Source organism: Podarcis tiliguerta, assembly GCF_965153285.1.
Source record: "Podarcis tiliguerta genome assembly, chromosome: 12".
Taxonomy (NCBI): Eukaryota; Metazoa; Chordata; class Lepidosauria; order Squamata; family Lacertidae; genus Podarcis; species Podarcis tiliguerta.
Window position 1 is genome coordinate 38,486,833 of NC_139545.1, and position 15,629 is coordinate 38,502,461.

At 44.4% G+C, this 15,629-nt stretch overlaps 1 protein-coding gene across 44 annotated transcripts in view; it reads left to right on the forward strand.

The window, feature by feature from the left end:
• KIAA1217 overlaps positions 1-15,629 on the forward strand; it is a 358,062-nt gene that overhangs the window by 278,667 nt on the left and 63,766 nt on the right. For 3 of the 44 annotated variants that reach the window (XM_083406024.1, XM_083406026.1, XM_083406025.1), the window contains exon 1: positions 1,458-1,594. The exons of 40 other annotated variants lie outside the window; for them this stretch is intronic. In XM_083406024.1, coding sequence (XP_083262150.1) covers positions 1,553-1,594 — 42 coding nt within the window. In that variant the 5' untranslated portion in view covers positions 1,458-1,552. Of the gene's footprint in view, positions 1-1,457; positions 1,595-6,362; positions 6,703-15,629 lie in introns of those variants that run through there. One more of the 44 variants, XM_083406028.1, reaches the window with a different exon arrangement.

Here is a 15,629-nt window from a genome sequence, read left to right on the forward strand (position 1 = left end):
GACTACAGCCACACTCCTAACCCAGAAATAAGCCTTATTGAATAAGGAATAAGCCTTAGAGAATTCAGCAGGACTTACTTCTGTATAGATATGCTTTGGATTGTACCCTCTTCCGATTGGTGTCCCATAATCCTTACATCCTTGCTCTCACATTGGTTTAAGTTGAGAGAGTTAGGCACATGTGCAACTTATGCCAAAACGAAAACCTCTTATGTAGTCACTTCAGGAGCAAGCCCTGTTTTGCTCAGTGAGGTTTTCACTGTAGGTCTAACACTTCCGCTTGTCAATATTGATGTGGATGAGACACAGTCCCAAATATTTATTGGTGCTTTGTGTAATTTAAATTGATGTAGCTAGCGGCTGCTCTCCCTGGCCAGCTGTGAAATATTAAAGCAGAGGTAGGGAAGTTCAGGATCTGGGGCCAAATTCTCTGTTAGCCCTTGAATTTTGCCTAGGCTACAACCCCTCTCCCTAGGCCATGGATCCTCCCTGTTCCTTCACCTCAAGTGGCTTTGCCAGGCTGGAATGAGACCGTGGACTGTGGTGATGCCTCTTGCCTTCCTGGGTGGAGACATCTCTCCCTCTGTGTTTATAAACTTCTGGGTTCTGCATTCGGAGAATGTGGCCTAATGTACAAAGATAATAGTCACATCTGTTTCTTAGCCTGTGTTTGCCTCTGGCTACGCCAGTATTTACCTTTGGTCCTTTGCACCAATGGCATGCAGGCCCAAGGAGCTCTCCTGTGAGTGATTGCAGCCCACAGTCTGGAAAACCTTCCCCGTCCCTGTGCTGAAGATGATCGATTTGCACGTGGGATCTCTTCAGCATGTGGGACAGGATTCAGGTGCAACTAGTTAGTTTTTGTCTGGGATCTATTTAAGGCCACACCTTCATAGCCACTGCATTCCAAAAGAAGTAATAAATGGCCGCTGGCACAAAATAGCCGTTTTAAAATGGCGGCAAGCTTTTGCTGCCCGTGAGAAACCCTGTTAAGTGTCTTTTTTTTGTTGTTGTTCAGGTGAAATCTTTCCTTAAGGAAAATATTCTTTGATGTATGTTCCTCTGGATAAAATGCATTAAGCGTATCGGGCCAAGGAATGTGTTATTACCATGTGGGCCGCTTGGTTTTTTAGTAAGTCATATAGGACTTTGAAGCGGATGTCAAACGTTGTGAAAACCACCTGTAAAAATACGGCCTTTATAACCGTGCATCTGTTTCAGAGTTTTCTTGCACGCCCACTTCGGTGCTTTGCATTTGGAGTCTGAGTGCATTAAAGCCTTGCTGGAGTTATTAACGTAGCAGGGGCTGGTAATTTCTATATATATACGCTGGGCAGCGAGGTGTTGCTTTCTGTGAAACGGCTTCTCTCTCTGCTTCTGCCCGGCTCTCCAGTGACTCTGTGGAGGTATGTCACACGGCAGGTGGCATGTTAAAATGTGCACCTCTGCCAAGAAAATTCATTTCCTGATCTGCAGCCAGCTCGCTTGGAGCTGTGATGTTATTAGCTTTCACGAGCTAAGCAGAGTCAGAACTTGGGCAGCCATTGGGGAGATGGACAGAATGGCGTTCACATTCAAGGAACGGTTCTTTCAGGTAAGTGCCTCTAAAAACCTAGCAGGATGGGACAGAGACCTCATGGAAGAAGCGCCCAGTTACCTGCTTTTGTTACATTTAGCTCATAAAAAATGGGCAGGGAGGAGGAGGAGGAGGGGAGGCATCGGTGAAGCAGCATGGAGAAAACATTAGCAGGATAGTGAAAGGCAAGCTGGGTGAGGTATCCTTCCCTGGCTCCCCTGTACTTGTAATGGAACAAGCGGGAATTTTATGTGCACAAAGCAAAGACTTCTTTGTAGGTCCAACATCTATTAACAGGTGAGACTGTCCTTCCGTCCTCAGAAGCTGGAACTCTTAATGCTTCTCTAGTTGTAATAAGATTTCTCATTCATATATCTATATTTATAGTTAGCTTGACCCAGTGTGACAGAAGGACCGGCTGCATTTGTATGCCATTGATAATATGCTGTTGAATAAAGTTGAGTACATTATTAGGGACGACCGTTGGGTGTGGATGATTTGCTCTCCACCATCAAGTTCAGCTTCCTTTTCCCTTCAGATGGCAGCCCAGCCCAGGGTGCTGTTGGTTTAGAACTGCTCCAGCAGAACAGATTGCAAGGAAAGAATGTTTGCTGCCTTGGAGGGCAACTGCTTTAATTACCGTATTTTTCGCTATATAACACGCACCCGACCATAACACGCACGTAGTTTTTAGAGGAGGAAAATCCGTAGGCATGCCACCCGTAGGCATTCCCTCCATAACACGCACAGACATTTCCCTTTACTTTCTAGGAGGAAAAAAGTGAGTGTTATGGTGCAAAAAATACGGTACTTTTTAACCCAAGCAAGACTTGTATCCGGGAGGATCGGCCATCCTTTCCAGGCGTCAGGTATTGATCGTAGAGGGTAAAACCACTTCAGAGGCAAGAAATGCCAAACACACGATCGAAGCCTTTCCATGGAGGTCCGTCCTTGTCCACCTTCTCCTTTTCATCTTCCCATTTTCCAATTTACTCCTTTTCAGAAGGGGCAGCTGGATTTAAGGGTTATCTCTTACATGGCTTCTATTCCTCAGACATACATATCCCTTGCTTAAATCTAAGGAAGCATTTTTTTCCCCTTCTGGAAAATGTTATTACCCTTGCTGTTTGGGGGGGGGGGGGCCTCAAGGTATTAATTCATTCCACTTCCTCACCGCATACGCAGTTTCTTTCAGGAAGAGTAAATTAATAATAAGTGCCACTGTGTCTAAAGTTCAGGTGCAGACTGTTAAAGAGCCACACTGAACCCTTTCTTTCACTGGAAATGGGATTGTATCTATTTGCTGATGAAAAACTGTTACCTGCCATATGTATTACATTGATGCCTTACCTTCCTGTTTTGCGCAGCTTAAATTCTCTATTCACTCACGTATTTGCAAAAACAATGACTTCTAGCCAAGGCGTCTGCTGTCATTAGGCCAACTTAGGCAGCTGTCTAGGGCACAGACCTCAAAAGAGACACAGTTATATTCAGATTGGGTTTTTTGTTATATCTTGCACGTGCACGCACGCACTCACGCGCGCGCACACACACACACACACTATCTGTATTTGGAGTGCAAGTAGTTAGCCTTGCCTACAGCACAAAATATCCTGGCACCAGCACTAATTCTGTCATTAGGTAAAGTTCCAGTTCCATCACCAGAATTGTAAGAAGTGCTCATGCAGTTGTTTACAGTGGTACCTCTGGTTACGAACTTAATTCATTCCGGAGGTCCGTTCTTAACCTGAAACCGTTCTTAACCTGAGGTACCACTTTAGCTAATGGGGCCTTCCACTGCCGCCGCGCGATTTCTGTTCTCATCCTAAGGTAAAGTTCTTAACCCGAGGTACTACTTCCGGGTTAGCAGAATCTGTAACCCGAAGTGTTTGTAACCTGAGGTGTTTGTAGCCCGAGGTACCCCTGTACAGAGAAAACCCACCACTTGGTAACTTTTACATATTACTCCCCCTCCCCACCACCACCCACGGTTAAACTTTCTGGTGAAGGTTTCCCCCTAGTGGCCAGAACTTCCAATATTTCACCAAAATTTTAAGCAATTTTCACATTTTTGAAAGCCGTTTTTCCAATAAATGACATTCTTCTCAAACCCAATTTTATGCAATCCGTAATTTCATCTAATGGCTGGTACATACTTTCCCCTGAATAATCTGGGTTACATTCCTGAGGAATCACTGTTTGTAGAAGGATTGTTCAAGACTACGTGCCCCAACTCTGCCAGTGACTGTTTCTGTGGCCTTGGGCAAGTCTCAGTTCTGGTAGCCATCTACGAACAGGAATAATAGTGGCCTATCTCACTGGGTTGTTTAGAGGATAGATGCAAAGGCATGTTACACTTTAAAATGAGTATGCTATAGAAATGATAAATAGGGGAGAAACGGTGGCATGAGAGGCTTTGGAGCATCAGTGAACTGAGCTGCAAATTTGATGAGCCGTGAAACTGTGTCGCATGATTGCAGCGAAAAATGCATCAAATTTAAACTAGATGTGCAGAATCCACAGGACCGCCAAAGACATTCAGGAGCGTAAACTGCGCCCCTCCTGCTGTTTTAATTTTTCTGGAGCTTATTGTAGCCAGTGCATGTCGTGAGCAGAACTTCATTAAACACGTATTTTAATGTATCTTTTATTAAATGTGAGAAAGTCATAACTAAATAAAGACTTTCAAGAAGCTCCCTGAAAAGCTGCAGATCCTTCCCCTCCATGTTTCTGATGACAGTTGTAGGACTGAATGAAATGAGAGCATGAGACCAGCTCCACTGAATTGAGAGACGGAGAGAGGGGGAGAATTAAAATTAGGTCAAAACCAGAGATTGCACAGATGTCATTTATTGCTTGAAACTTTGTGAGTATATTTGTTCTGGCCATTTTTCTTGTTATCTAGTTTTGTGCCTGCCCACCATGAAGCTTCATGGCTAGTAAGAATATATTAACAGCCTATTTAAAGCAGTTGGATATGTTTCCCACATTTGCAAAGTGGAATGCTTGTGTTTGGACATCCTAAGGGCCCATACAGATGAATGATTTCAGTTTCTGCTAATGGCAAATGACTAAATTTCTGTCAATGGCAAAAAACTGCCAAACATACAGAAACGAATCCCTCTGCCCCCCCAAAATGGTGGGGTGCAAGTATGCTGCTGTCTTGGGTTGTGTATGCCATAGCTCAGGCTACAATGTGCTCCCAACCGCTGGTGCTTGAAGCCACGTACACATGGAGGTTAGCTACAATCCATAACTATCTTGTTGTTTCTTGTGAGATGCTGCCGTTTGATGCATTTCCCTTCCAACTAGCTTCCATCACATCTGAAGATTTGAGGCACATTCACTTCTCAGTTAAGCTGAGGTGTGTACATTCGCGTTAGCCATTGCACGTGCTCAGAAAGCAGTTCCTTCAATAGGAGGGGAGCTGGGAGACAGGACGGTTGCAGGCATGAGGAAACAGAACATAAAATGTTTGTTGTACACCCTTTCAGGTGTGTACAACAATGGGCAAATGTGACTTGAAATGCAGAAATGTGGGGTGTGTGGATGTCTTTAAGCTGCTGGTTTTTATGTAGCCTTGACACTGCAGAGCATCCCTGAGAAAATGGGGCAGCGTGTCAATTCCACAAAAACACACACAAACACACACACGGCCAGGCCTGGTAAGTGTAATGGCTGGCTTACTTCTTTCATCTCTTCAGCCAGGGGCTCAAAGGATCAAGGAAGAATTGGGCTCAGAGGATGCGCTCCAAGGGCTCTTTTTGCAGTGAGCACGACTGCCCTGTCCCTTGTGCTCATTTCAGGCAGTATCTCATCTATATAGATCGGTTGTAATATTTGGAGGCTTTTTTGGGGGGGGGGGAGGCCAGCAGCTGAGGATATAATAGAAGGGTATGAGTTTTCTCCCACTCTCATAATGCTGGAACTCTGAGACATCCAATAAAGCAGAGTGATGGAGGTCTCGAGAGAGAACTTCACACAGAGCATAGTTAACCTGTGGAATCCGCTCCCCGAAGATAGAGCGATGCCCCCCCCTTTCTTGAATGGCTTTAAAGAGGCTTAGACAAATTTGTGGAGGATAAGGCTGTCAGTGGCTGCTAGTGGCATTGGCTACGTTCTCCCACCACTGAATGTTTCTGAATTCCACTTGCTGGAAACTGCAGAAGGGGCAGAGGGTGTCCTTCCTACAGGCATCCGGTTGGCCAATGTGAGAACAGAATGCTGGGCTGAATGGACCTTTGGCCACATCCAGCAGGGCTCATATGTTCTTATATTCAATAAATCAAGCCGGAAAAGCAAGATGAAAAAGTGCTTCCTTCCTTCCTTCCTTCCCACCCACCCCACCCCCCCTTTCCTTTTCTTTAGAAGGAGGAAAGAGAAGAAGTCAGGCAAATGTCAGGATTGCAGAACTGCCAGCAATCCCCGCAAACGAGTCGTTTGTTTTAGAGTTGCAACACTGGACCCGTTATCTGGCACGGAAAGCAGATATTTAAGCAATTAGTATTTTTAAAAGCCTGGTATGGCTGAGGCTCCTTCGAATTGGTTTAAAAGGTCCCATATGGTGCTTCTCTGCTCCTGCTACTTGGCGTGGGACTCTGTTTACTTTAGGGGAGAGATGTGGCTGCACGTCGGCTCGATATCGACTGTCCGCAGGATACCAAGCCTCATCCTTCCCGCAGCATCGCTGTCTGCTTCTTTCTAGTGCTTTGTCATTGAGAGGTTATGACAACACAAGCCATATTGTATTTATAAACATCACGTGTTTCCTTGCCATGGCTTGTGGTGTCTGCCAAGCAGAACACATGGAAGAAGCATTTCTCGTTAGCTCAGGATTGGTTTTGGTTATCCTGATTTCCGGAACAGGGCAGGGAAACGCCGTCTATGCTCAGATTTAACTTTTGTGCAGTGAAAGCAAAAGCTTCCAAATGGCCGTGAAATCGTTTGAATGAGGCGGCAGCTCCTCCTTCAGACCTCCTCATTTTTTCCCCTGCTGAAACTTCTCTCGGCAAACAGGAGCATGTCAGTTCAGTTTTTTGGGAGACCTGAAGGGCAGCATTAGACACAAGTGTTGCACTACCTCAAAGACTCCTGCTAGAAAAGTGAGCTTTTCTGGAGCATGTAAGGTAAGCCACGGCTGTGGAGAGAGAGGTGCAAAATTCGTGTGGGGCTAAATGGTTTATAGATTTGTTTATTTTTTAAAGGGAGGTTATAGGCTGGCATAATCTTGAGAAAGCAAAACTATAATTTTGTGTGACGCATAACGGGAGGAATGAAATATGCTCGCTTGGTTTCCACTGTGCTCTGAATTTGTTCAGACCCAGGTGCCTCCTTAAGCTTTTAAATGTTGTCTCTGACGTATTGGGTCTGATTCTGCGAGGAGAGTGGGCTAATAAGTAACAAATGAACTGTTAATTTGCTGCTACCTCTCCAGTCAAAAGGAAGCCAGGCCTTAACGAATTAGCTGTTTAAAACCAAACAGCTAATTGGTCTGAAGTATGGTCTGGATGTTGATTGGGTGTGGTGGTGGATGCCTTTATTTCACCTGGAATGTAGCAACTTCAGTGAGGCATCTGTGGATCACTAGTAAAGGTGAAAGGGTTGCTAAAATGTGAAAGACAGTGAATGTATGTGGTGGTGGCTGAGGCATGGGAGTGGGGGTGGGAAGTGCAAATGCTACCTAATAATTGGAAAGCCATTCTGTATGTCCCCATTTCTACCTCAGGATCCAGTGGTATAGCGTTGGGTTGGGGTGTTCAGTTCCAGGACTTTTTTGAAGCAGGAGTAATGGCATCGTTACTCTTGGACCATCTTCAGTCCAAGTGAATGAGAATGAGGTTTTCGGTTTTGTTTGTGACAGGTTAGTACAGGGGAGAGGGGGTAGCAAAAGCTGGATATTTCCTCTCTCTCTCTCTTTTTTCTTCGAAGAGGTTCATGTTTTAATGGTTTAAATGGAAAACCTTCTTTTCAAGACCGTTTGCATTTCTAATTAAAAGCTGGCGGCTGCCTTCCAGCTGGCTGAACATCTTTTTTTGTGAAAGACCAACGTGCCTTCCAAGCTGAAGCTGAGGGCATGCAGTCAGAAGTAAGCACCACTGAGAGCAGCAAAGCTTGTACTCATGAATCTATGCAGAGGGTTACACTCAGCTTGATGCTCACAAAACTGGGTGGTATTACGTACTCCTGCTCTTTGGAGGGTGTTTGTATCCGCCTGCATTTTTGGACGCTCCTTGGTGGGTGGCTGTGGGGCCTGCCATCATGAACACCTCCAGTTCAAAATTTGGTACTGCACCATTGATGAGGTGTAAACTGCAAACAGTTCCTCCAAATTGTGGGTGCTGCACCACTATGACTGCACTAGCTGAAAGGACATAGCACATGGGGTCCTTTCACTGTAGAATATCCATGCCAGTTCTTGTAGCAATGTGGAAGGTATCTCCCCCCCATGTGCAGTAAGTAAGCCAGAGGTCAGCCACCTTTTTGGAGTTTTGAGCAAGTGTCATGAGTGCCACCCTCTGGTCACTTTTCTTTCTCCCTCCCCCCTGCCCCAGATCAGCTCCCCCTCCCCACCACCACAGATATGGCAAAAGAGAAAGTGTGAAGGCACACACTTCACTTTCCCAATTAATCTGGGTTAATAGTTGGGTTCCGGTGAATTAATCAGAACCTTGAAAAGCAGCTGGAACTGAGAGAGGAAGTGGGAAAGACTTCTTTCATCAGCTCTATGTGTTTCTCAAGGATGACACACGGGTGACCCCTGCAGCAACTCATCTTGGCAATTAGAGCTATAGGCATAGATTGTTTGTCTCACACAGACTCCATTCCCCAGTTGGGCTCTCTAGAATTTCTTTCAGAGAGTGATTTGGGGCACTTCCCCCTTCCCACACACACTGTAAAAAGCCCCCAATTTAGACATATTTTCCTCAGGTTTGTAGGCTAACGTTGCCATTGTGGTTGCTGCTATAGAACGTTCTGCGTATTTTATTACATTTTGGCATAATGAAGCCTAAGGCAGCATTTCACCATGTCCCAGAAAGTAAAAAAAAAACAGCGGTTCTCGAACTTCTAATTAAAGGGACAATACTGTTCTTGGTTCAAGGGAAAAAAGTTGGATTCATACCCTTCCCAGAATGCTTTCCCCCTTGGCTCTGTATTTCATGTTGCTTACAGGCAAGGCAACCACTCCAATGACCTGTTTGTTGTTCGGGCCTCTGTGGCCTTGGCAGTTGCTACTTACTCCTTGCTCTTTGGCCACTAGCATTTCCTTTCTCAAAACTCATGCCTTTATTCAGACCTTTTCTGTAGCACTCGATAACCTGCTATCGGATAACTCTGCGCTCATTATTCCTGTCAAGGCATTTTGCTGTCTGACACAAAGGCCAAGATGGCATCCTCTCCCGCTCCATGCATAGTGAAGCTGACTGGACAGGTAGTTGAGTTTTACTTCAATGCTAACAACAGGACAGCATTCTTCATTGCACCCGAGGACAGCATGCTGTGGGGCACACAATCCTCTCTTCAACACCTCACCGCCACAGACTGCCCCACACCCCAACATCTGCCGCCTGAAGCAGCCACCTCACGCTGCCTCGTGGTAGGGCCAGCCCTGGGTGAGGATTGGTCAGGGGACATTTCCAGCCAAACTTGAAGCAGGGTGTCACAGCACAATAGACTGGGGAAAATGTTTCTGGCCCTGATGAAGAGGAGCTATTCTGCATCTCTGCACTCTGTGGGAAAGTTTGAGGGAAACTGCAGTTGGGTGTTAAGGCTATGAAAGGGTCCAAGGCAGTGGGTGTTAAGGCTATGAAAGGGTCCAAGGCAGACACCTCACAGTTTGCATTCCTCAGCCTTGTTTTCCCCCTCTCCAGGGAAGCTATCTGGTCAAGTCATGAGACTCAGTCCAACCATGACTTGGCCTATGCATATTTACCACTCTAGCTTTAAAACTGTCACACGCTAGTAGTCTAGACAGTGGCACCTCAGGTTACAAACGCTTTGGGTTACGAATGCTTCAGGTTACAGACTCCGCTAACCCGGAAGTAGTACCTTGGGTTAAGAACTTTACCTCAGGATGAGAACAGAAATCGCACGGCAGCAGCGGGAGGCCCCATTAGCTAAAGTGGTACCTCAGGTTAAGAACAGTTTCAGGTTAAGAGCGGACCTCCGGAACGAATTAAGTTCTTAACCAGAGGTACCACTGTATTACTGTAGAAGTAGGAAGCTGCCCTATATCCTGTCAGGACTGGCAATGGCTTTACCGCCTCAGGCAGAGGAGTCCTGTCACTCAGTATCCATCTTTTTTAAAAACAAAAACAAAAAACCTAGAGATTGAGCATAGAAATTTTGTCATACAGTGCGTATACTGTATCCCTCAGCTGGCTGTGTACACACCATTTAAACCGCATTTAAAGCACATGACTTCCCCCCCAAAGAATTATGGGAACTATAGCTTAAGAGTGCCGTGCATTGCAGTACTGTGGGGGTAAACTGCAGTTCCCAGGATTCGTTGCAAAAAGTCATGTGCTCTAAAAGTATGGTGTATGTGCATGCATGGTCCCAACTTATAGTATTCCACTAATCAAAGGAACTAGATAAAATATAGCAGCTTTTTCCAGCCTAAGTAGGAACACCAGAGCCTGTAGCAGCCTACCAATTCTGTGGTGTATGAATATTTGTCAATGCTTAAGAACCCAGTGTCATAAAATTTGCAAATATATTTGTATCTTGCTATATGTGGATCGAGTCAGGGTAGGGAGAGGCGATAAGCCACAATATGTTTATTTTCCTTTAGTGAGCTGGAGAGAAAGCAATGGGGGAGAAAGTGAATATGCAATATATTTATTCCCCCTGAAGTCCAGTGTTCTTATTTTTAATACAACATCTGCTTACAGGTGTAATCTTGTACAAATGGCAAAGGATGATTTGTGCATTCCTTTGCTTTTCTTTTGTATTAGTTTCATGCTAACCTGTTCCATAGTCTTATAATAGAAAACATATCTTTAAAAATCAGGTTGCTTGACAATGCCATTTGATACTGAAAAGGTTATGTTTCTCGTTGTTCTTGTTTTAATCTGAAGCTGTTTTATAGTTTTATTTGGCTTTGGCAGAGGACAAAGAATTGCAAATATGGAAGCACAGCAAACTCCAAAGATGCTGAATTAGTATATAGGAGAGCCAGACAGGCCTGAATTTGTTTTGATTTGCAAGATCAGTTACTAATGCATTTTCTTTCGTTCTTTTTTCTAAAATATAAAAAGAAATTGGAAAATGGATATTGCAGCCTCTGTTGTGCTGAAGAAAAAATGTTGATCTTGTACATAACTGCATATTTTGGAAACTGTTCCTATGAGATTTGGGGGTAGTGGTAGCATTTCATAAAATCATAGAGCCTGAAACTCGTTACAATGAAAATAGCTTATTGGATATGGAAATTACTGAATACAGATACATTTCTCTAGACTCCTTTATGAAGATAGAGAAATGCTTGAAGGCTAATGAGCTTGAACTCACTCTTGAAGGTCTGAAGAACTGTAAAACACTTTGCAAAGTTGGCTTCACTGCAAAGTCTTAAAATTCATCTCTGAATGTTTTATAACACCTCTTCCTGCTGTCTTTAATCAAACCCTTAAGGATGGAAACATCTGGATTCGTAGAAAGATAGCAAGGTTATTTCTCCTCAAACTCAAAGTTAGAAAAGATAAAAAAATATTTTCCAACCTCCTTAACCTTGTTTGTACAACATGTCAATATTATGTTCACAAACAGTGCAGGCAACTCAAAAGCAGTAAAATGTTCAAAAACCAATAATAATTACAGAATAAAAACAACAAATTCCAACATGTGAAGATGCCCATTTTTAGCCTAGGCTTTTCTTGGCCCATAAGAACCCTGTTATTTTTGAATTTCTGTTTTTATGGTCACTTTTTTATTGTTCCAGTCTGGCTTCAGGCATGGTCATGGAGCTGAAACTGCCTTGGTCACCTTTGCTGATAACATTTATCAGGAGAGAGATTGGGGTGGGTGTGTGTGTGTAATGCAACCCTGCTTTCTCTCCTTGATCTCCCAGCAGCTTTCGATACTGTTGGCCATGGCATCCTTCAGAGCCATCTCAGGGTGGGTTTGAGGAACACTATACTTCAGTTGTTTCGCACCTATCTCCAGAAAGTACTCATGGGAGACTACTGTTCTGTGGTTCCATCTTGCCCCCCATGCTATTTGCCATCGGTATGAAGCCTCTGGGAGCTGTCGTCGAGAGATTAGGACAGGCTTCCTTAACCTCGGCTCTCCAGCTGTTTTGAGACCACAGTTCCCATCATCCCTGACCACTGGTCCTGCTAGCTAGGGATCATGGGAGTTGTAGGCCAAAAACATCTGGAGGGCTGAGTTTCAGGAAGCCTGGATTAGGAGTAAAGTGTCTTCCATATGCAGATGGCATCCAGCTCTGTCTCTCTGTTCCATCTGAACAAGGAGAGGCAGTTGAGGTGTTAAGACCAATGCTTGGAGGCGGTGATGGGTTGGAATAGGGCCCCCAAAAAACCAAATCCTGAAGAGACAGCAGGGGTGCTATGTGTCTTGGGTTCTCATCTCCTGGAAGTGGGGAGCTGGCCTGCCTTGGAAGGAGCAGGCTCACAGTCTAGGGGTTCTCCTGGATTTGACACTGTCACGGGAAGCAGTGGCAAGGAGTACCTTTTTTCAGCTACTTTGCCGGCTGTGACCTTTTTTGGACAGAGCTGACTTGGCTACTGTACTCTCATAACTTTTATATTGGATTATTGCAATGCGCTCTGTGTGGTGCTGCCCTTGAAGATGACTCGTAAACCTCAGTTTGTCTGAAATGCAGTGGCCAGATTACTGACTGGGGTTCCATTTAGGCCTGTCCTGGTTGGTGGTTTGTTTCTGGGCCCAATTCAAGGAGCTCATGTTGGTGTTTGAAGCCCTGAACGACTTAGGCCCTGAATATCTGAAACAACCTCCTTCCCTACAAAATCCCCCTTGAGTGCTGAGATTAGCAGATCAGCAGAGAGGGTCTACCTGGCAGTTCTCAGAGGTTTGGGGATGGCACTCGGGGAGAGGGCATTTCTCTGTGGCAGCCAATAAGCATCAGAACTCCCTCCCCACAGAGGTGCATCTAAAACACCTTCACCTTACAGTTTCCAGAGAATTCCAGAGGTGCTTCTGAAAACGCACGTCTGTACCCAGGCTTTTGGGACTTGAGTTGTATCTTTTTAGGGCTCACTTTATTTTGGGAGTTGTAAGCTGTTTTTAATACAGTGGTACCTTGGTTTATGAACTTAATCTGTTCTGGAAGTCCATTCTTAAACCAAAGCATTCTTAAACCAAGGTGTGCTTTCCCATAGCAGCGGGGGACTCAATTTACAAATGGAACACACTCAACAGGAAGCGGAACATGTGCTTATTCCAAGGTGAAGTTCACAAACCAAAACACCTACTTCCGTGTTTGCAGCGTTCTTAATCGAAGTCGTTCATAAACTGTTCTTAAACCCAAGGTACCACTGTACTGTGTTTTAATGTTCTAACTCACCCTGGGACCTTAGGGTGAGGAGCAGGCAATAAATAATACTTCTTACTCCTGTCAGTATTTGTAGGCTGCCTTCTAGGGCCCTCCCTAGGCACCTTACATAAAACTATAAAACTTAATTTTGATAAAAGGCCATGAATGAAAACAGTAGTTAACAAAATCTCAAAAAAAGGCCCAGCCAAGCAATCCTTAAAATTAATTAAAGCATTAAGAACACAATTTGAAATCCGGCAGAAAAATAACTGTAGCCATCCAGTAAGCCAAGGCAAGCCCTCAGAACAAATGAAAGAACCTCTGCTAAAAGCCACTTGAAGCAAATGGTTCTTCAAAGGCCCTTTTGAAAACCAGAGCTGATGGGGGCAGCTGTGAAGCCCTTAGGGTGGAATTCCACTTTTCAACCCTGAAGGGTTTCTTCTTTTTTCAAGTCTAAAGGGTTCCCAGAACAAATCCAGGAAAAAGTTTTTTTAAAAAATAATGCATAAAAACTCCCAATGCCATATATAATTATAAAATAAATAAATAAATGCAAAGACCATGCAGCTGTAAAAAGCCGGTGCAAATAAGTAGGTACCTGGTGGCGAAAAGTTAACGAATTCAGTAGCATGCAAAGCCACTTTGGCAGAGCATTTCAAAAATAGGGTGTCACACCACTGAAAAATCTCCCATTTCCTGTTGCACCACTAACAGAGGATTTTTCAGAAATACCTCTAAGGAAGAACTTCATGTGGGAACAAACAATGCTTGAGATACATTCAGGAAAGGGGCATAGCTCAGTGGTAGAGAACATGATTAGTGTGCAGAAGGCCCCAAGTTCAGTCTACTCCATCTCTAGGTAGGGCTGTGATAGACCCCGGAGAGTCATGGCCCTTTGGTGTTGACAGAGCTAAGCTAGACTCTGTATATAAGGCAAATTCCTGTATTCCTTCCTATGGTCCTCTGCAAAGGGCTGTAAGGGTCAAAGCCTGAATGGCGTTCGTCTGAAGACCAGAAGCCAGTGCAGTTGTTTTAAGATTGGCAAAACCAGATGTTCTGTTGTGTTTGTTGCAGAGAAGCTGGCGTTAATGAGAGTGGAATTGGGCTGGAATTCATTAGAATGCTTAATTCCCTAAGGAAACGTGGGAACCGTCTTCTGCCGAGTCAGACCATTGGTCCATCTGGTTCAGTGTTGTCTGCACTGATTGGCAAGCAGCTCTCCAGGATTTAAGGCAGGGAAGCCCTACCTGGAGAGACCAGGAATTGGACCTGCGAGCCTTGTGCTTGCTCTGCCACTAAGCTGTGGTCCTTCCCTGAATCTGAGTTGTTCATATCTTGAAGAAGCCATGGTAGATAAATTTGGTTTGGCAAAGAGGTCAAAGCAGGCTTGCTGTCTTCCCACTTTCATTTCCGATTTATGTTAAACCTTTTGTCAATGCCATTTGCGGGGTCATTGTAAAACTGTTGTGGTTATAGCATTAGGCCCCAAATAGAGATAATATATACATTTGCATATGACTGGAATTATATGTATATATAATGACCGTAGTTTAAACAAGAACTTTTAAGGTATCATGCCATTTGATACCCTTTTGAAGACCTCTGATATGTGAAAAAATTGCAGCTGAATTATTTGCCAGTGTTTTGTGCGGTGAAGGAGGACATAAAGTCATGGGAAGAAGCTAAATCTTGCTTCCTAGTTGGGGCATATTGCCGCCATTAAAATAAATGTATTACCTAGAAGACTAGACTTTTTATTATTATTCCAGGCCATTCCATTAATATTATGAGATATAAAACAAAGGATGTCAAAAGTTTTTATCAAGGGCTTTATCTGGCATAATAATAATAAAGTTTACTGCTGAGGGCAATGATAATGTATAAACCTATTAAGAAAGGGACCTGACTGTTCCGTGCATAGGTTTATAGGTAAAAAAGTAAAGGTAAAGGACCCCTGGATGGTTAAGTCCAGTCAAAGGTGACAATGGGGTTGCGGTGCTTATCTCGCCTTCAGGCCAAGGGAACCGGTGTTTGTCCATAGACAGCTTTCTGGGTCCTGTGGCCAGCATGACGTAATTGCTTCTGGCGCAACGGAACAGCATGACAGAAACCAGAGCGGAAATGCCATTTACCTTCCTGCCGCAGCGGTACCTATTTATCTACTTCCACTGGCATGCTTTCGAGCTGCTAGGTTGGCAGGAGCTGGGACAGAGCGACGGGAGCTCACCCTGATGCGGGGATTCGAACCGCCGACCTTCTGATCCGCAATCCCAAGAGGCTCAGTGGTTTATATTACACCGTGGCACAATTAAACTGGTATTAAAGGATCAAAAATGGCTAGGCACTAAATAATAATAATAATGGGCTTAACAATCTGAAGAGAGGAGACAAAATACATAGGAGAAGAAAGCAAAGGTGTTGTCAGACACCAAAGAACTTGGAGTACCGCCCCGTGGTACAAATTTACATAAATTGTGCATACTTTAAGTATGTAAGAAAGAGCCTGCTGGATGGCCCATCTAGTCCAGCACCGTGTTCTCA